At 60.3% G+C, this 19713-nt stretch overlaps 1 protein-coding gene across 1 annotated transcript; it reads left to right on the plus strand.

Annotated features, from left to right (window-relative positions):
• The first annotated feature begins 761 nt into the window (after nucleotides 1-761).
• Nucleotides 762-17230, plus strand: PLEKHA2 (pleckstrin homology domain containing A2). Its single transcript, XM_035345195.1, has 12 exons — nucleotides 762-924; nucleotides 5433-5596; nucleotides 7221-7277; nucleotides 8677-8725; nucleotides 9475-9572; nucleotides 10722-10868; nucleotides 13523-13669; nucleotides 13813-13881; nucleotides 14044-14114; nucleotides 15083-15146; nucleotides 15719-15796; nucleotides 16188-17230. Exons 2-12 carry the CDS (start codon nucleotides 5456-5458, stop codon nucleotides 16518-16520), a joined length of 1254 nt encoding a protein of 417 aa, XP_035201086.1. The 5' UTR covers nucleotides 762-924; nucleotides 5433-5455; the 3' UTR covers nucleotides 16521-17230.
• The last annotated feature ends 2483 nt before the right edge of the window (nucleotides 17231-19713 follow it).

The raw sequence follows: 19713 nt of genomic DNA on the forward strand, positions 1-19713 counted from the left end.
GGGAGCAGAGCTCTGCGGTTTGCACACCCGACTGCTGCGCCGCACAGCAGCGTGCACCCTCCACACCCACGAGGGCGATGCGCCGACCCCTCCAGGTGCCTGCTTCCCTCCCAGCAGCCCTGCTGCTGGTGCCACAGTGGCTTTGTGTGGGCTGTGAGTGTGCACAAACAGAAATCTGGCTGCGTTTTCAGATGGCTGTGAAAGCGTGCAAAGGAACTTGCATTTGCAGGCATGCCGAGACCTAAACAAAACCGGGGGGCAGTCGGGTCTGATGTGGAATCTGAGGAAGCTCCCCTTCGGAGATGCAGGCTGTGCTTGCAGGAGCTGACAACAGCCTTTTCCCTCGGGTGCCGTGGGAGCAGGGAAGGGGTTTGTACAACAGTCGTGGTGCCCTGCAGGGTTTGGAAGCCCCGGGACTTTGCTGGGTTGATGCCTGACCTGAGGACGGGACCCCTCGGGGGTGCCTGCCCCTAAAAAGCGCTCACCCCAGGACCCGCTCATTATTGTGAGCGCCTGAGCTGGTGGGGCTGGGGTCGCGGCTCCGGCCGGGGGCGTGGGGTCGGGGACGGGACTGGGCTCTCGCTCCCGGACCGCAGGGACGGGGGGGTCGGCGGGGCGCCGGCTCGGCGCTGCCTCGGGGGGGGTTTGCCGGGAGGGGGCCGTCGGGGCAGGGGCCGAGCCCTCCGCGGCCGCCGCAGGTGCGGGCCGGGTCCCGGGGAGCCCCCCAGAGGCGCCCGCCGCCCCGCACTCACATCCGGGGCCGGGTTTGCTAATGAGAGACGTAATTAACCCGGAAAAAAGCGACGGCGGAGCCGCGGGCACACCCCCTCCGCCGCCCGGCCCTCCTCCGCGGCTCGGCGTGCGCGCAGCCCGCAGCCCCCGGCCCGGCCATGCGCGGGGGGCGCAGCCCAGGGACGTCGCGGGGTGAGTGCGGGGCCCGGCGGGTGGGGGCAGCGCCACGCGGGGCCGTGGGGGGTCCGCGGGGCCGCCGCCGTCGTGCCCGGGGGCAGCGCCCCCCCTTCAGCCCCTCCGGTCCGGGCGGGGATGGGGATGGGGACGGGGCAGCGCGGGGTCCCCTACATCGCGGAGTCCCCCCCAGCATCCCAGCGGCATCCCGCCGCTGCCGGCTGGGGCTGCCCGGCAGAGCCCCCCCTGCCCCCCGAGGGGGCTTCCCGGGCGCGGGGTCGGCGCTGGCGGTGCCCGGGTGCCAGCGGGCGGGCGCCTTCCCCGGGGGTCGGCCCTGGCCCGGGGACTCCCCCGCGGGTCCGGGCCGTCGGCGGGGGAGCGCTGCAGAAACCTCCCCGCAGCGCCTGGCGGCATCGGCCCCATCCGCTGGGGAGCGGCCTCGCTGCTGCTGCCGCTGCCGGGGGGGTCGCGTCGCGGTCCCGCGCCCCAAGGCTCCGGGGACAGAGAGCAGGGGGCGGCAGGGGCTGCTCCTGCCGCGGCGGCTCGCGTTTTTGGGGACAGGGTCCCTGCGGGGGGATCTGGGGGTGCTGAACGGTCCCTGCTGTGGGGCTGTGTTGCAAGGAATGGGCGGCAAAAGTGCAGAGAGGATTTAATCCGCAGTTATTTGAAGTGTGCTCCCCAGACAGTGTGCTTCTGTGTGGTGAAATGAAGAAGTGTACGCTCGCTGCTCCCAGCCTGCTTTCAACAGGTTAATTATTTCATTAAGGCACGTCTGGATCGAGCAGGAGTTAGTTGCTGGGCTGTTCCTACGCTGCCTCTGTCTTGTGTGCCAGCCACCAGACAGACGTCGGTAGGGCCAACTCTGGAAACTCCTCTGCAGGGCAGGTAGAAGGAAGTGAGCGCTGTCACCGCCGCGGCTCGCAGCCACAGCCATCGCTGCTGTGGCTGTCACAGCCCTGCTGACACGGTGGTCACCCCGCACCCCGAGTGGCACCAGGGCAGCTTGGACAGACGGACGGGGAGAGGAGGAGGAGGATGCCGTGACCGTCTGCGGGCACAACGGGCCGTGTTGCAGAGCGAGGTGCCGAGGATTTGCCTCCAGCCAGCACCTCCGTGGTGCTCTGGGCGGCAGGTCTGCGGGCTGCGTGGGCTTCCTGCTGCCAGGTTTCCGTGGGCAGCGCTCCCGTGGCTGTAGCTGCACCCCGAGCGCTGGGAGCGGGGTACAAAAGGGCACGGGCAGCTGCAGTGGGGCGGCGCTGGCGTCCTGGGGGTGCTTCCTGGAAAGTCTGGCACTGCAGCCGCACGTGAGGCCTTGGAGCCAACAGGAGCCACACAAAAGGTTTGCATATCAGGATGGCTCCCTGCCCGCTCTGCGTCTTCCTGGGCAGCTGCCCTGCTCGGGGGCAAAGGCAGCAGCGTGCCTCCATCTCGGAATGCGGGGGGTGGGGGGTTGTCACCTTGTTTTGCTGCAAATTCTCCTCTGTAGCTCTAGTGCTCTAGTCATCCCATTAACCAAGCTTGAAAAGGGTTGGCTGTACCTTTTGGTGGGATACTGTGGCTTGGGAAATGCTGGTAAGCCAGTCAGCTCGGAGCCTGGGGAGAACCCTGGAAGCCCTCGCTGTGCTGCTCTGCGTGACGGCATCAGTTCTTGATCTGGGTCCAGTAACGAGATCCTGCCTGGTTCAGTGCAATGCGCTGGGAAGGTCTCTGCACTGTGGCTGGATGGCAAGTTAGCCTGCATGAATGAGGCCCAGGCATCATGGTAAATCTTAGCTTCGAGTGCCCAGGTTTCCATCACTGCTCTCGTCTGAAGCTCGAGCACCTCCTCCCGCTAGGTCTGCAGGGCTCGTTAGCACTTCTAAACAGTGATCATTTTCTGATTCTCTGCTCAATCCCTCTTATTCTCCTCCCCCCGATCTAGTCTTGTGTCCTTCCTATGGCAAAGGCAAGTTTGGGTCCTGCATACAAATATTTATGACTCTGAGTTTACAAAGCGCTGTGTAAATAGTAAACATTAGTGTAAACTGAGCTTTTCCTGGCCCTCCTGGAGTTCCTGAGCAGGAGGACCAAATACCCACATCCTGACAAAGCTGGAGCTGCTACTTTTGTCATTTTCCCATAGGAAAATGAAATTCCCAGTGGCCGCAAGGAGCCAGGCAGCCAGCCCGTGTGCTGTGAGGGGCTGGGAGCAGACGGGGAGCGGCACAGCCCCGGAGGAGGGATGGGGAGGATTCCTGCTCGCTGAGAGCAGCGCAGTCCGGAAGGCAGAGTTTGGAGCGATCGTTATCTCCTCTGCCCGATGATTTTTGCATATCCAAGTGCAATCTGAGGTCAGCTTGCACGGAAGAGTTGAGCTGCTTCGCGTGCTTTCAGTCGAGCCCCTGCTAATCCAGGATGGCGAGGGGGGAGATCAGGAGCTGCTGGAGGGATCCCAGGGGTTCGGCACCGCAGCCACGAGGAGCTGGGGACTCACCCCTGAACTGCCTGCCTGCCCACCTCACACCTTTCTCTTCCATTTCATAAGCAGAAATCTCTGGATTTTTGTTAGCAGCAGGAGGTGATTAAAGAAGCCTGGTCTGAGCGTATTAGTACAGTTGAAGTCGGCTGGGAATCTGTTTTATGTGTACTCCCCCACCCCACAAAAATAAACCCACAAAAAAGCAGTGAAATGTGAAGTGCCCACATAACCTTTGCATCAGCCAAACGTGTTGTTTTGAAACAATCCTTTCTACTGAAGTAGCGCAGCTTCCCCCTGAGCACGGCCACGATACCCATCTCTGGAGCGCTGGCGTGACGCGCAGGTCCTGACGACAGGTTGCCTCGTGCGCTGCCACCTCTACCTCTGCAGCTGCACCGCAGCTCTTGCACAACACTTGCCACTCCGGGCCCCACTCCACTGCAGCTACTCAGATCAAAAATAGTATTTCCTCCTTTTCTGCATGACATCTTTTATTTGTGCAGCCTCCTCTTCTGGCACCTGCACGAGTCACCTCCTTTGCTACCGGACAAACCGCACCAAGCTCAGCGTGCATCCTCTCGGTAACCGCTGCCTCCGTCCCCCGTCAGCGGGGCTGGGGGCTCTGCCCAAGCTGCAGCTCGTGCCTGGCCAGCCGGTGGGTCGCCGTGCTGGTCCTGCTCCCGCTGCAGGAAGCGGCAGTGACCCGGTCCGACGGGCAGCAGAGTGGCACGAGGTGCCACAGGGCTCCCCTCCCCGTGGCTCTACGGCTGCCGTGTGCAGCGGGTGGGTGCTGCTGCAGGTGTGAGCGGTGGCAACGTGCCACTGCTCCTGTGGGGTGACCAGGAGCGATGCTCGGTCTCGCCCACGTCTAGCTCCCACGGGGACGCAAGCAGAGCCCGTTCACACCCTGTCCCCGTGCTGCCTGCTTGGCGGGCGTCGCGCTGCGGCTGCCCCGGCGTTGGGCTGCAGCCCAGCTCTGCTGCCGAGCCGAGGGGCAGCGCTGCAGAGGGTTTGTGCCCCGAGCAGCCCTGGTGACACGGCTGTGCCCCGTGGACATTGGTCATTGTTTTCCCTGCTGACTCTGCATCCTGGCTGCACGCATTTTCTGCTGGACTTGCAGATTGTTTTCCATTTCCTGGGAGTGTGCTCGGGCTCTCTAGCGCGCAGCCTGCCGTGGGGTTATTTTCTGTTGGCAGTTCCCGGGGGCCTTGCATGGCCCGGGGACCTTTGTGGCTGCTCTGCCCCGTCTGGTGGGGCCGTGCTGGGGCACGGGGCTGTCCCTCGGTGTGGTCCATCCCTGCCCTGCGGACCCTGCTGACGCTGGCTGCAGAGCCTGGGGAGAGCCACGCCGTGCCGAGCTGCTGCGCAGCCAGGCCAGCGAGCTTTTGTTCAGCAGCGTGCGGTGATCGAGTCCATCTGTGGTTCCTGCAGGCACCCTGGTGTCCAAACTCTTGCAGTTCCTCCTCTGAGCTATTTCAGTCCTTGCTCACTGCTCTGTTCTGCCCGGCTCTCGCCTGCACCCAGGGCCATCACACTGGCACCCCCTCTTGCCACAGAAGCGTGCTGGATGACTTCTGTGTTCGTCTGGCAGCTTCCCCACGGCACAAACGCATGGAGGGACAGTTTCATTTTGCTTTTACTCTGTTGGGCCATGAGCTTCTGAGGCCTGGGAGGGGCAGCAGAAGTTTGGGAGCTGGGAACAGCTTGAGAAATGGGACCTGCAGGAAGCTCCAGAGCCCAGGGATGGGCTGCAGGGAGACGGGATGAGGAGTGAAGCCCCCAGCTGCTCGTTGGAGCCTTGTGCAGGCTTCTGTGCCCTTCCAGCATCCCTCAGTGGGGTGGTGGGACACATCTCTGCAAGGCCCCATTCCTCAGTGAAGGGGGGCAGCTAGCACACCCGTTTGGATCAGTCCCATCAGATTCTCTCTTCCCTCTCCCTTCTGGAATCTTTGTGCTGCGTGCCGGGACGCGAGCTGGGGGCTGAGCCATCACCCAGGAGGAGCTAATGGAGGTGGGGAGCGGGGCGCGAGCAGAGCACCCACCTCTCCCCTGCCCTGTCCCTCTCCAGGGTGATGCCAGAAGGAGCCCGGCATGCCGTACCTGGACCGACAGAACCGTATCTGCGGGTTCCTGGACATCGAGGAAAATGAGACCTGCGGCAAGTTTCTGCGGAGGTATTTCATCCTGGACACCCAGGCCAACTGCCTGCTGTGGTACATGGACAACCCGCAGGTACGGCTCCGCGGCCGCGTGCTCGCCTCTCGCTGGGGTCGCTCCCTGCGGCTGCCCTGCACGGGGGTCCCCTCGCTGCGCCGCTCTGCCAGCCACGAGCCTTTTCTCCCAGGGTGACTCCAGGCGTGCCTGTCCCTGTGCTGCTCAGGAGGGTTTGTCTCGGCACCGGGAGGTCGCCCTGCAGCAGAAGATTTGGTGCCGCCTGCTCTGGGTGCCCTGGGGAATCTGCCCTCCCGCCACGGATTCTGCATGGTGTATTAAGTGATGTAGAAAGGAGGCCTTCTCTGCACAGAAAATGGGATATAAAAATATATAAAAAAAAGAGCAGACTGGTGAGGGCACGCCTGGTGTCAGGGACAGCAGTGTCACGTTTGTGCCTGTTCGGCTGAGGTTTAATGAGAGGGAAATGCTTTTTGCCTGACAGCAGCACGAAGCTGCAGGGCTTTTCCCCCCATCTATTGCTTGGGCTCATTTTGTTTTCCAAGTCTGGGGTTGAATTTTCCACTCCTGCCGCCTCATCCAAAGCCTGGTGAAGTCTGCAGGGAAGCTTTGGGTTTCTCCCTGCTCGGGGTGAAGCTGCTGGTTGCGGAGCAGCCGCGGTGCTGAGGCTGGCCCCATCTGGAAGCAATCTGTCGTTTCCAAGTAGCCCGGGCTGGTTCCTGCGCTGGGCTTTCTGAGGAAGCAGCGGCGCAGTGGGATTACAGCTGTTACCAGCCTGGGTCACCAGCAGGCCTGAACTCTGCATCTCTTTGGACATCGCATCCAAAGAAAATAAACGCGGAGTTCCTACTTGCACGTGCTTGGCTGCGCAAGCAGCCCCAAGGCTGCAGCAGCGTCTCCTTCCTCTGCGCAGCCCTGCTAGGCATGGGCTGGAAGCTGTGATGGCATGGAAGCTGCACTGGGCAGGAGCTGACGTCCTGGCATGGTGTCGAGTCTGGCAGCACGTCCTGGCACCCCACTTCTGTGGTCTCCAGGCCCCCCCGGCAGCACTTTACGCCAGCAGGAGCAGTTTACACCTTGCAGGAGCCTTCAGAAGGGCTGTGCCAGTGTGAGGTGCCGCACGTCCCCTGCAGTTCGTGTCTTGGTGTACAGGCAGCGAAAACAGGAAGGAGAAGAGGTCCTAGAAAACACTCGTCTTGGAGTGGTGTCACGTGGAAAGTGTTCTGAGCGCTTGGGGCAGCTGAGTCCCTGCCTGGTGCAACGCCTCCTGTCTCTGGGGGCTGCCCTGGTGCTTGCTGTCAAGCTCAAATGAGAAAGAGCCAAAGCTGAGCTCCAGGACGAGCCTCCTGGTGCTGCTGGCGGGCTGGGCGGGCTCCTGCCCCCCGATGAGCATCTCCCCAGGGCTTCTTCAGCGCCGTGCAGTGGGGAAGGAGAAGCGCCCGGCCGCAGGGCCAGCCTGGTGGGCGGTAGCGCAGCCTCGTGCTCAGGGCCAGAGCTCGGCAAGGAGCTGCTGGGTGGGATGGGGGCACGGGAAAGGTGGGCGCTCGGAGAGGGGCAGCGACCAAGCCGGGAGCATGGCTGGCACTCTCGACACTTGGCCCCAGTGATGCTGAATGGAGGGCGCTTGGCTCCCGCTTGCCTTCTCCCTCTGGTTTCACTCCAGTTGCTCGTTTTGTTTTTGCAGAACCTGGCCATCGGTGCGGGTGCTGTTGGATCTCTGCAGCTGACCTACATCTCCAAGGTAAGGGCAGGGGGGCAGGGATGCCCCGTGCCATCCCCCTACCCCACAGTGCTCCCGGGAGAGGCGCGATCCTGCCCCGTCCCCGTCCCCACTGTGCACGTCGGGGGCGTGGGAGGAAGAGGAACCGCTCTGCGGTGAGGAAGGGGCCGGGGCCGGATGGGAGCACAGCATCAGTGGAGCTGGCGGTGGCACAGCGCTGGGGCACCGAGTCCCGCTGCAGCCTGCGCCGGCTGGGGATGTGCCCAAGCCCTGCGGGAGGTGTCGTAGAGATGGGGATGGAGACAGCCCCATGGTCCCTCCTGCTGTCAGGCAAAAACAGTGCAAAAACCAACAACTGGCACTCAACCTGGTGGCACAGAGCTGCGGGCACGGCTCTGTGCAGCTGCGTCCCTGCCCCGTGCCACCCGCTGCCCCCTGCTCCTGCTGCGTGGGGGCTCACGGCCCCTGCGCCGGGTCCCGCTCGTCATCGGAGCCGGGAGAGAATTGAACAGATCTCCTTGTTCCTGCTGAATCATGATTTATAAATTAAGCTCAGATGAAGCAATGCTGGGAGGCTGAGCCTTCCCCATTTCAGAAAGAGCCGCACTTATAAATTATATACGTTTTAGTCTGTTTGGAAATTGCTGTAGGACAGCATTTGGTCACAAACTGCAGGCCTGGGTTATGCGCGTGGCTCCAACTACCAGCTGTAAATACGCCAGAAAAATGGAGGTTTGCTTGAGAAAACATATTTAAAGCATTATAGACTGGCTCGGAAGGAGGAAGCCTGTCAGAATAAATACTCCATGAATGCTGTGCTTGGAGCCCCGGGGAATATTATTCTTATATAAATGATTCCTACTCTTTAGAGAGAAACCACTGCTATTTTCCTTCAATTTTCTTAATTGCTGACAAGAGCGACAATGTTAGTCCGGCAGGAACGCGTACTTCCAAGGCCCTTGAAAGCTTTCTGCAGTGCAGCTGGTGCCTCGGGGGGACGGCGGCGGATGAAAGCCCGGTCTGGTGCTGACCTTCCCTCGGGGCTGCGCGGTGCCGGGCGGCTCCCCGCGCCACCCAGCAGGGCTGCAGCTCGAGAGCTCACTCTGGGGACACAGCGAGCCCCAGGCCGGGTGCTGCGGGGGGCTCTGGGTTAGGGGGGGACGGTGGAGCACACGGTACCCAAGGGGCAGCGCAGCAGTGCCGCTGCAAAGCCTGCCTGGGCGGTGGGGAGCAGGGGCTGCTGTCTGAGCAAAGCAGGCACTGGGTTGGCGTCTCGAGGCTGTGCTGCCGGCTGGGGGCACGGCCGGTGCCTAGGGAACGCCAGCTTCCCCTTGGCCCTGTGCACGTGGATGGAAACTTCCACCTCTCCGGCACGTTGTTAGCGTTCATGGCTATCCTTCATTTTTTCTTTCCTTTGCAGGTCAGCATCGCCACCCCGAAACAGAAACCGAAAACTCCGTTCTGCTTTGGTAAGCGAGGGGACAGCAGTGGGGCCCGGGTGTAGCGCGGGATAAGCGGCAGCACGGGCATCAGGCGTGTCCCAGAGGAGCAGCGCTGCCTTGGCAGTGCCTCACCACGGGGGCTGTGACCCACACAGTGACCGCAGCGCGTTCCCACCTGGGTGCGCTCCCCGAGGGGCTCTGCCTTCTCCGAGCTGCGGAGCCCACCAGGACGGGGCTGGGGAGCACTGGGGCAGCTCTGGTAGCACAGCAGGGCCGCAGCTGCTTCCACCAGAGCTTGTGCAACCCGAACCATCCCTGGCGCTGCGGTGCAGAGATCCCCTGAGAGCTTCCCCTGGCCCACATCCAGCAGGCAGCATTGCTGCGGAGCCAGAGGGACCCGTCCCCACGGAGCTTCCCAGACCCCGCTGGGGTTTGTGTGCACGTTTCAGAGGAGAGCTGAAAGTGCTGAGGGAGGGAAGGCCCTCAGGTGGCCGAGTCCTGGTTTGGGCCATGCCACAGCCTTGGCCCAAGGTCCCAGCATGGCTTTGGTGCCTCTGGAGCTCAGCTCTGGTGTAGGGGTGCTGCCAAAGGGGTGTCCGAGCGCTGTCCCCGGGGGTTACAAGGGGTAACCGTGCACGAGGCTACAAGAGCGATGTCTGCAGAGCGCTCTGGGATCAGGAGCTGAGAGCTGCTGCCTTGCAGAATTACTGGTTTGTTCTAATAACGCTAAGCACTGAGCGGGGTTCCCTAACTCTTCTGTTTCCCTTCTCTGACAGTTATCAATGCTTTATCTCAGCGCTACTTCCTGCAAGCCAGCGATCAGAAAGACCTGCAGGACTGGGTGGAGGCTCTCAACCGGGCCAGCAAGATCACGGTAGGTCGTGCTGTGCCCTGGGCCGCGCTGTGCCTGTCCCTGCTGGAGAGGTCCCCGTCCCCGTGAGCTCTGGGCTCTTCTCCTTCTGTCCCTCCCGCTGGCGGGGGCTGCACGTAGCCGGTTCCCTGCTGCGGCTGTCAGAGGGCTTCTTTCTTGTGCCTCAGTAATGTCCTTAATGCTTCCCCTTCCCGGAACACCGGGTTGTGTGTCGAGGCGCAGCAGTTGCGCTGCGTGGTGGGGCATGGCGGGGCGTGCTCTGAAAGAGTCGGGGCACCGCAGCCTTCTGCGTGCCTGGCATCAGCGCGGCCACTGGGTAATGCTGGTAGGACACTTCCAGGTCATGCAGTGATGGCTCGTAAATTAAATACAAGGAAAAATTGTGATGGATGGTTTGGAATTGGGGCTCGCCAAGTAACCTTTTCTTCCTTGTACTTTTTGTTTAAAATCACTGGAGCGCTGTGCTGTCATCCCTGTATGAAACTCATCTGCCAGACCAGGCCTGGCTGGTATTTTCTTTTTTTTCTTCAACCCCTCTGCGCGGGGCTGAGGCAGGGGCCGGCACCCCGGAGGGGCTGAGCTGCTGCTGCTGCCCGCGGAGAGCAGGAGGCTGGCCCGGAGCCCCCAGTTAATGCCGTTAGAGGAGCGGGAGCCCCGGCTGCGGGGAAGCTTGGCCGCCCGCCGTTCTTCCCAGAGCTGGGTGCTGGGAGAAACTGGGCGGGTGCTGGGAGCTCTGTCCTTGCCCATGGTCCTGTGTCATGCAGATGCAATCTGCGCGGTGTGTCGTGTAAAATAGCGCCCAGCCATCCGCGGAGCCCTGCGGACGTGCTGCAGCTCAGCCTCGTTAGGTGGCTGAAAGCTCCTCGTTAAGTCTGGCTCTGAGTGGGGCCAATTAAAGGAGCAAGAGTGCCAGAGATGCGCTGGGCTGGTCGCAGACTCCTGCGAGGTGATGCTGAGTTATTCACCGCCGCTTGTCTTGGTGCCTCCTGTGAACCGCCCGGGTGGGGCTGCGCCCTCCTTAATTGGGGTGTCCCTCCTTAATTGGGGTGTCGCCTCCCTTTGTTTTTCTTAAAGGGCCATTGCTGGGTTCAGGCGGGGAGGACGGTGCCTGGAGCAGCTCCGTGGCCGTCAGCCTCTTCCTTTGCCCTGCAGGTGCCGAAGGGCGGCGGCGTCCCACCCGCCGCAGAGATCACGAAGCCCCCGGCGGTGCCGCAGGCGCAGGACAGGAAGCCTCAGGTTGCCTACAAAACCGAGATCATCGGCGGCGTGGTGGTGCACACCCCCATCTCCATCAACCAGGTGAGCGTCCCGGCCGTGCTGCTCCCCGACAGAAGTGCCGAGTCCTGCTGGTGGCGGCTCCGGGGAGCCCCGAGAGCAGCAGAAAGCACACGGGTGTACGAGGCTGTTCCTGGTGAGCCTGCGGGCTGCAGCTCGGGGCGGGTTTTGGAGCTCTGCTGTGGGGATGAGAAGGCTGAAACCAGGCATCAATACGGAGACATCTCGGAGCAGAGGACTGCGAGCCTTGCAGCAGGACTGCAGGTGGTGCCTGCTCCCACACCGTGCCCCTGCTCTGCCGCCCGGCTGCAGGCTCTGGGCTGGTTTGGATGCGACACCAGCGTGGCACTTGTGTCTGCTCCCAGTGGTTTTATGGGGGTTGGTAATGGGATAAGCAGAAAGGTGGCAGCTTCCTTCGTGATGGGCGAGGGCACCTCTGCCACAGCCGTGCTTTGTGCCCTGTGAGTATCAAGCAGTGTAGGGAATGGAGAAATACTGTTTAATACCCAGCAGTAATGGACTCTGTTGTTCCCTAACCTGTGTGCTGGAGCAGCAGAGCTTGTGGGCATGGCCCTCAGAGGCTTGGCGATGTCCCCGTGGCTGGAGGCTGTGCTCCAGGTGCTGCTCCAGCTGGGAAGATTTGGGGTGAAGGGCCAGCAAAGCACAACGTGGGGTCCAGGGGGAGGCAGTTTCTGGTGATGGGCTGCTGGGAGGCTGGTTTGCATCTTCATTTCTGGAAACCAGCTCAGTGCCTGCCAAACCTTCCCACTCGGTGTATAAATAGCTGCACTTAGCACCTTGAGCACCTCTGCCTTGTCTCGCTCTGAATTATGAAGAGATGGGGGGTGAGGAGGAGGGGGGAACCCGCTGCCCCTGTGCCCTGGGCACACCACGGCACTACCTGGCTCCAGATCCCGCATCGAGATGCCTGGGGCAGGGGGACCACATGCTGCTGCCCCCATGGGAGCAGCCAAGGGGCCGGTGGGGATTTCTCCTTGGGGAGGCAGGTGGAGGGACAGGATCGTACCCGGGGTGACGGCTGGCACCGTGTCCCACGGTCCTGCAGCCCCCTGCCCTCCACTCGAGGAGGGGGAGCACGGCCACCAGTGACCCCTGCCTCCGGGTGCTCAGCAGCCTGCTCTGGCTCCCGACAGCAGCAGCACTAAAAATAGAGCAGGAATTAAATCATCACAGCGCTTCTCGCTGGCGGGCGCTTCGCACGCTTCCCCATCTGCGGGGGCTGCTGGGGAGTGGGGCTGCGCGGGGCTGGGGCTCGCGGCCACCCCTCCCCGGTACCCCTGAGCAGTGAGCAATCCTTGCCCTCCTCCCCCTGCCACCGGCACCCAGAAGCGGTGAGCTCCATCCTCGGCCCTTGCCTGACTTTTCTTTCACAGAGGAGCTTTTTTTGGAGGTGATGCGTCAGCTGCTGGGCTATTTTCTGCACTCTCTCTGCTTGCCCTGGGGTGAGATGGTTATTCTTCCTGCTTCCTGGGCACGCTCGTGGTTTCCTGGTTCTTCCCTGGGGACAGATGGTGCTGTCCCCAGGCAGTTCGGTGGCTGCAGGGGGTCGGGTCCTGCTCCTGCTGCACCCCCAGACCCGCAGCAGCGGGTCAGTGCCCACGTCTGCCCGGGGCTGGTGCCGACCCACGGGAAGGTCTGGGGTGCCCGGCTGCAGCGTGGGGCCGGCCGAGCTGCTGCTCGTCTCTGTCCTGGAAGAACCAAACACCGCCCCGAAGGTGCTGGAAGGAGCCGCGCGGGGCAGGTCGCTGGTTAACCGCACCGGTACTCGCTCAGGCGCGGGTGCCATATAAGGCTGGCGCAGGCGAGAGCCGGCAGCGGCTGCTATGGCAATTCGCAAACCTCAGCCTCAGAGCAGAAGGAAGGGGTTGGAGGGGCAGGAGGGAAGGAGATGAGCACAGAGGTTTCATCTCGAGCCATCCTCTGCGCTGCCGCGGGGGGGGAGGGACGGCGCCGCGGGGAGCGGGGCGATGCTGGCTGGGGGCAGCGGGGCCGGGGGCAGCAGGGCTTTTCTACCCGAACTCCAAACATCGTGGTTTCCTTCGGGGAAATGCTGGCTTGGCTGTGAGAATGTGGAGTGGAGACTTTATGGCTCTCCTGAGCAGTTTATTCCTATGATATATTGCTTTCTCTAGCTGGAAAGCGTCCCTGCCTTCTAACTTGCGTTTGTCTGGCTCCAGTTTCCAGCTGGTGGTTTTTGTTCTGCCTCCCTCTGCCAGATGAAAGAGCTCTTGTACCTTGCCTTTCCCCCAGGACCTCTCTCTGTTGCTGTTGAGTCACTTCTCAGTGTTTGATAAGCTGGGCAGATGAAGTTCAGCTCCCCTGCTGCAAGGGATTTCCTCAGCCCTCGAATCCCCTCTATGGCTTTTTTGTAGCCTTTCCAATTTATTAACATTGTTTTTAACACGTGGGCACCATAATGGTGAGTTGTCCTCCAGCAGCAGTCTGGAAAGCCAAATGCAATGAGAGGAAATGCTCTCTCCTCTCATTCGTTACCGTGCTCATGTCCAGGCACTGCAATTCGCCCTTTGCATGCAGTGCTGTGCGCAGGGCATGCTCTGGTCGCCCTCCCTCCAGCTCAGGCATCCAGCTTTCCATCGGGGAGTTCCCCTCCCTGCTTTCTCCGTGCCCCCCCCAGGTAACCGCGTTCTCCTTTGCAGAATGGAGGGGACGGGGCAGAGGGCAGCGACCTGGCCGCCCACCCACTGCTGCGGCGCTCGCAGAGCTACATCCCCATCTCGGCCACCAAGCCGCCCGCCGGGCCCCCTGCCATCAAGAGCGGCTACTGCGTGAAGCAGGGGAACGTGGTGAGTGCTGGCTGCCTGCGGGGGGGCTGGCGTTGGGCTGCTGCTTCCCCTGGCTCGGGGGTGCTCCAGACACCGCCAGCATGTCCCTGGCACGGGGACAACACAGAGCCCAGCACCGAGGGGTTTCCTCATCTGTTTTCCAGAGGAAGAGCTGGAAGCGCCGGTACTTTGTCCTCGACGAATTCTCCATCAGTTACTACAAGTGTGAGCAGGTGAGTGGCCCCCACCCCTGCCTGCGTCCAGCTGCTCCTGGAGCAGAGCCCTGGGGCCGCTCTGTCCCGTGCTGGTGCGGGAGGGGGGTGCTGCAGGCACACCCGGCACCAGCAGCCCCGTGGGGTGCCCCAGCCCACCGCGGTCTCCTCTCGCCTCCGCAGGACAAGGAGCCCTTGCGTTCGATTCTCCTGAAGGACGTGTGCAAGACCCACGAATGCCTGGTCAAGTCTGGGTAATGCTTCCTCCTGTGCCCCCCTCCTGGCTGCTCCCGCCGCAACCCCACGTGGAGCTGGGGGCGATGCAGCCCCCTGGCCCCAGCGTGCCGGCAGTGGGACGCTCCCCCCGGGGCGACAAACACCCGCCTCGCTGCTGCTCCTGCTCCCGAGGCCGGCCCTCCCCTGGCTGGGGTGGGGGCAGCAGGGGACCCCTTCTCAGGACAGCAGGTCCCTTGGCTCCCCCGTCCTGCGGTTCACTCCTGCGTTATTCCCAGGTGTCTTCGTGCTTGCTTTCTCCAGACATTCTTCAAACATCCCAGTTTTGGTTTGCTCTTAAGAAACTTTCTCCAGCTTCCCCAAGCAGGCTGGGGAAATCTGGATGCAGGATATTGTCATTCTGTTCTCCTCCTTGCGCTGATAGTCATCTCTGTGGCAGAGGCGTGCTCACACAGCTCTTATCTCTCTAGATTAAGGAGTATGAGGCCCTGCACAGTAAATAGCATCATATGACAGAAGAACAAAGGTGTTCATAAAGCAGCTGAAAGCTGGGTACAGGCGTATTCCTTAAACTATCACAGGTGGCTACACAACGTCTTGGGAACAATTTTATTGCAGCTAACGCTGATAAAATCAAAGTAACTTGAAGATTTGCAATGAAAATGAACTATGAAAACAAACTTCTTTAGCTCAAGTAAAAATACGATTCATTAGCTTTGTATCAGTTATTCTTAAGAGTCCAAGTTTAAAATGAAGCTGGGGATTCCAAGTCTGGGGAGGGGGCAGAGGCTGAACTGCAGGCTGCAGGAGCTGAAATGTTTGTGGGCAGAGGTGGTGGTCCCTGGGGAGCCGGGCTCTTGTTACCTGGTGAGATTGCTTGCCATGAGTGTGTTTTTCCCCAGAACGCTCTAGGTGTGAGGGTAAATCTGTCATTTTGCTGTCCACGGTGACTCCTGGGTCGTGACTGTCTCTTTCTTGCTGTTCCCAGTGACCTCCTGATGCGGGACAACCTCTTTGAAATCATAACGAGCTCCAGGACCTTCTACATCCAGGTAAGGCAGCCAAAGCGAGATGGTTCCTGGGCCAAGGATGGGCGGAGGCGGTCAGCAAGCCAGGGCATTGTCAGGCCTCGAGTTTACTTTTCTAGGCAGTAAATTCCACTGCTGACAGCCAAGGCAAGCCACCGTCCTCTAACCAGGATGTTCCCCAGCAGCTTCAGCCAGCAAACATCAGCGGATGAGCTCATACATGACTGCCCAGCTTCATGGCATGGGCAGCGGGGAGGACTGCCGGGTGGTTTCACTTCTCCAGTGGGGCTTATTTATAAGAGCAGCTACTCGTGTGAGCAGGAAAAAGCAGAGACAAAAGCACACAGTGATCCGATGAGCATCCCGAGCATGCAGGGCTGTGTCTGCGCGCCCTGGGTGCTGTAGATGTGGCCACCCGCCCCCGCCACCTCCTTCCTTGAACGCTTTGTCCATTCCTGACACAAAATGCCGCTTCTGAGCAAGCAAGAACGAGCAGCAGCTGTGCTGGGGGCCGTGGTACCCCATGCATCTGTCAGCCCGACGCCGTGGGGCTGGGAGGTACGGGGGGGCTGATGCCTGGCTGCTGTGGTTTGCAGGCGGACAGCCCCGAGGACATGCACAGCTGGATCCGCGCCATCGCAGGGGCAGTTCAGGCCCTGAAAACCCGCCCGAGGGTAGGTCTTATCCTTTCTGCTTCGTATTTTGTGTCAAATAACGATAATGTCAACTCACAGAATGCTTACTTCGGGCCTGTGTAAACGCTCGGTTAGCCCCTTTCCAGGTGAGGTGCCTTCTGTCCCTGTCTTTGCTTGTCAGTCCCTTAAAAACAATTGAAAAGTGAGATTTGGCTCCTAGGCTGGCCCTGGTTGAGCCCTGCTCTGCTCTCGGAGCTTTCTGATGACAAGGGGCTGTTGAATTCAGACCGTCAGTTTGCTTAGCTTTTCTTTCCTTTCTGCAGAGCATACAAAGGGCCTAATTCTGGTCCCCAGAGCTCTGCAAATTGCTCGCAGCAGCTGCTCACGCACACAAGAACATGCAGCACTCACTCTGCATCTGTCCCTGCAGGAAATCTCCTTCATGAGGTCCTGCTCCATGACCAAGCCAGCCCCTTCCCAGCAGAGGCAGCTGGCGGAGGAGAGGAAAGCGCTTTGCAAAGCCCCCTCGACCTCGTCCTGGCAGCCGTGGACACCGGTGCCCCAGGCGGAGGGGAAGCAGCCGGCGCTGGCGGAGGTGCCGGTGCAGATGAGGGACTCCGTGTTCGTGCCGGCATTCACCGAGCGCGATGTCGGTGCCATGCCGGGCCAGCGCCTGCGGCACAGGTCGGAGCCGCAGCACCTCAAGGAGAAGTCCTTTGCCTTCGACCTGGACGATGAAAGCATCCGGACCTCCGACGTCTGACGGCGCTGAGCCACGCCACGGCTGCAGGGTGCGGGGACTTCGGGACACGTGGCCGCTGCCGCGCTGGTGGGGCTGGAAGAGCTGGTCTCCTTGGTACTTCTGCCCAGCCCTTGGGACCTGGCCTGCCCCGTCGCCTCGGCTGGGCCGAGATTTGGCTCCTTTCCTCCACCGCCGTTCCTTCATGCGGTGCTGGGCTGGGCCAGACGTGCTCCCTGGTGCCTGTGCTCTGCTGGGAGAAGCGGGGCTCCTGTCCTGCTCACCCCTCAGTTGTGTCTCGGTGAGCCAGGGGCTGTGGTCTGGTAGCGGCTGGCTGAGGTAGTTTGGGGTTTGGGCAAGCCGCCTCCACCCCGGCACTGCGTGCCTCCTGCGCAGGGTGGGAAGCGCCAGCTCCCCACTGCCCAGTGGAGGGGTGTCCTCTGCAGCAAATGCATCATTTCTCCCCCAAAACAACCCTGGAAGAAACAGCAGGAGGACTCAGAAGCAGGAAAGGGGGGGAGTGAGGTGGCCTTTCTCATTTCTGGATAAATGTTTTTCTCCTCTTTTGTGCTGCTCAGTCTTCCCCCGGCACAGCCAGGGAGCCGCACCACAGCGCAGCTGTGCTCGGAGCAGAGGAAGCGCTGCAACTTCCAGTGCTGATGACATTTTTTCCAGGAGACCAGCTCTTTGCCCTGTTCGACTAATGGTGTATTGGCAAATCTGTTTGCTTTTAATTCCTTCTTTTTATATCTGTCGCCACTGCTAAGCTCCAGCAGACTCCTGCTCGAAGCCCATTTCAGTGATTTTTAAATGCGAGCTGCTTCTGGGCAGGCTGCCGGTGCCGCAGCGACCGGGGGCAGGGGTGTCCTCAGGTATGTCTTCAGTTCTGCACTGCATGCATTTAGGCACCAAAGAGATGTGCCTGAGTGGTGAAGTGCTTTTAAGAAAAAGCAACAAAAGCCGAGTGTTTAATGAACCTCGGAAGACTCGTCCAACTGGCCTGTTACCCGCCTTGAAATGAAAATGAGCAGAACCTTTTTAAGCAATGCGAGCCGGCCATTTCCATAACCAAATACGCTCATGTAGGAGGTGTGACAAGTAGCACACAGAAAACTGAGTGAGATTGTCCGATATCTTCACCCCAACAACGCCTGTGTAATGCCTTGGACACCGAGAAGCAGCACAGCTCTCCTGGCTGCTCGCTGAGGGCAGTAGCTTGCGTGGCTGTGGCTTTGCCAAAGCTGCATCCAGCCCATTCAGGCGTCGATGCTGCTTCAGCCTCATTCTGAGGGTCCCTGAATTGCACCCAGAATGAGGGTTGTGCCGCCTCTGTTCCTCTGGGTATCTCTGAGCTGGTTTCCCCCCCGCCAGAGCTCTCTGGAACCGAGCTGCCCCCCAACACAGGCACGCTCGTTAATCCCTGATAAACCAGGGCGGTAAGTGTGGGAATTGCACGGCAGGCCTAGCAGCGCACGGCGGGCTCTGGAGTTAGCAAGGCTTCCCTTCGCTGTGTGCCAGTTGTTATTTTTTTGTCAGTACGTGTTCTCTGCTTTGCAAAATCTGCTTGATGTGCTCCCCAGAAGCACGGACCCTGATTTGTCCCTGCCCTGTCCAGGTCTCCAGCTGTTTAGCAGCTGTGCTTTAACCCAGCTCCGACAGCCTGGGATCGAGCAGGGTTTTATCGAGGCCGAGCTCTGAGACGTTGCTTAGCCCCGACCTGAGCGGGATCAGAGCCGGCTCCCCGCATCCATCTCGTTCAGCCGAGCTGTGCCGGCGGTCCGCAGCAGGAGCAGCGGGCGGGCTGGACAGGAGTGCAGAGGCGTTCTCGCTTTTCACGGAATCAGTTGACCAACACGTGATTGACTGCGGGGTGTCAGGTGGCATTATTTCGCTTTCCCGTGGTCTGTCCTAGTCCACGAGGAGCAGCGAGAGGTACGCTTCGTACAGCCCGTGAGAGCTGGCGAGTGGGGCTCCCGAACCCGGTGGGCGAGAGCGGCTCAAAGGGGTTTTGTGTGGAAATCCTGGAGAAAACTGAAACTATGGAAATGAGTGGGAATCGATGCAAATGGTACTGGGAGAATGTTAATATTTGTTATTTAATTGTAGAAACCTAGGTTACGCTGTTCCTTTCCCTTTTTGCTTTATTTGCACTAGTGTTTGAATTCCTTTCTCTAGGCTGACTTGCTGTTTGGCTAGTTAGATGTTCTGTTTCAAAAAATGTTTTAATAATTTGGTAAGACCATCAATCATAAAGTGACAGCACTTAGTGATATCAGCACTCTGACCTCATTTCTGGAAAACATTAAATGCACAGGGACGATGGTTACTTTTGTGCAAGGCTTCAAAAACACAGAGTACCAAGTATTTTTGTTGCTTGATAATTGCAAAGTTTCCTCGGGCCTGGGATGGTAAAGCAGAAGCTCGTTGCGCAATTACGGTTAATTATCCAGGAGGAGAAGCTACCAGTGGCTCCAGCGTGGTTGCGACATCCTCGTTTCTCTCATTCCCACCCTCCCTCCGTCTTCAGGACAGCGTGACGGCCTCGGCGGTGGCACGTGAATGTGGGACTAAAGCCAGCGGGCTCAGAGCCGGCCCGACCCGTGATGGTGATCCCCTCCCGCGGGTGGGGGACCGGCGGGGAATTTCTCCTATCCCAAGGATGGACAGAAACACAGCCAGACCTCGATCAGTGCCCTGCATCCCGTAGGTTCGCCTCTCGGCGCCCTGGTGTCGGGGTGAATGCATCGCCCTGGTAGCTGCCCCGCGTCCTGCGTGGGCCCTTTGGGAAACAAAGTTTGTGCCAGGTTTTCCCTGCTTTAGTAGCGAGCGCAGGTGTAAGGTGTCTTGTATGGAAAGAGCGAAGTGAAGAATGGGTTTGCTTTTTTATGTGAAAAATCCCAAATGGTTTCAGCCATCGGTCAGTGCTGGCTGCATGCTCCAAGTGCTCTTAGGGACCGCGGTCCCTCGCTGGGCGATGCTCCACAGCCCGTGGTGTCGATCGTCCGCCTCTCGCGTGTAAATGCTGCCTGCAGGAGATGGAACTCCCTTTTTTTGCCCTGTGTTTTTAAATAAAGAAGGAAATCCCAGTTGCTTTTCCAGGCTGTCCATTGGCATTGTGTATTTTGGGTTGCGAGTCCTGAGGGAGGTCAAATACCCAACTTGAGCACCTCCATAGGTAAGTGTCCCAGTAAAACTCTTGCTTTAAACCTGTTCTTTC

Source organism: Oxyura jamaicensis, chromosome 22, assembly GCF_011077185.1.
Source record: "Oxyura jamaicensis isolate SHBP4307 breed ruddy duck chromosome 22, BPBGC_Ojam_1.0, whole genome shotgun sequence".
Taxonomy (NCBI): Eukaryota; Metazoa; Chordata; class Aves; order Anseriformes; family Anatidae; genus Oxyura; species Oxyura jamaicensis.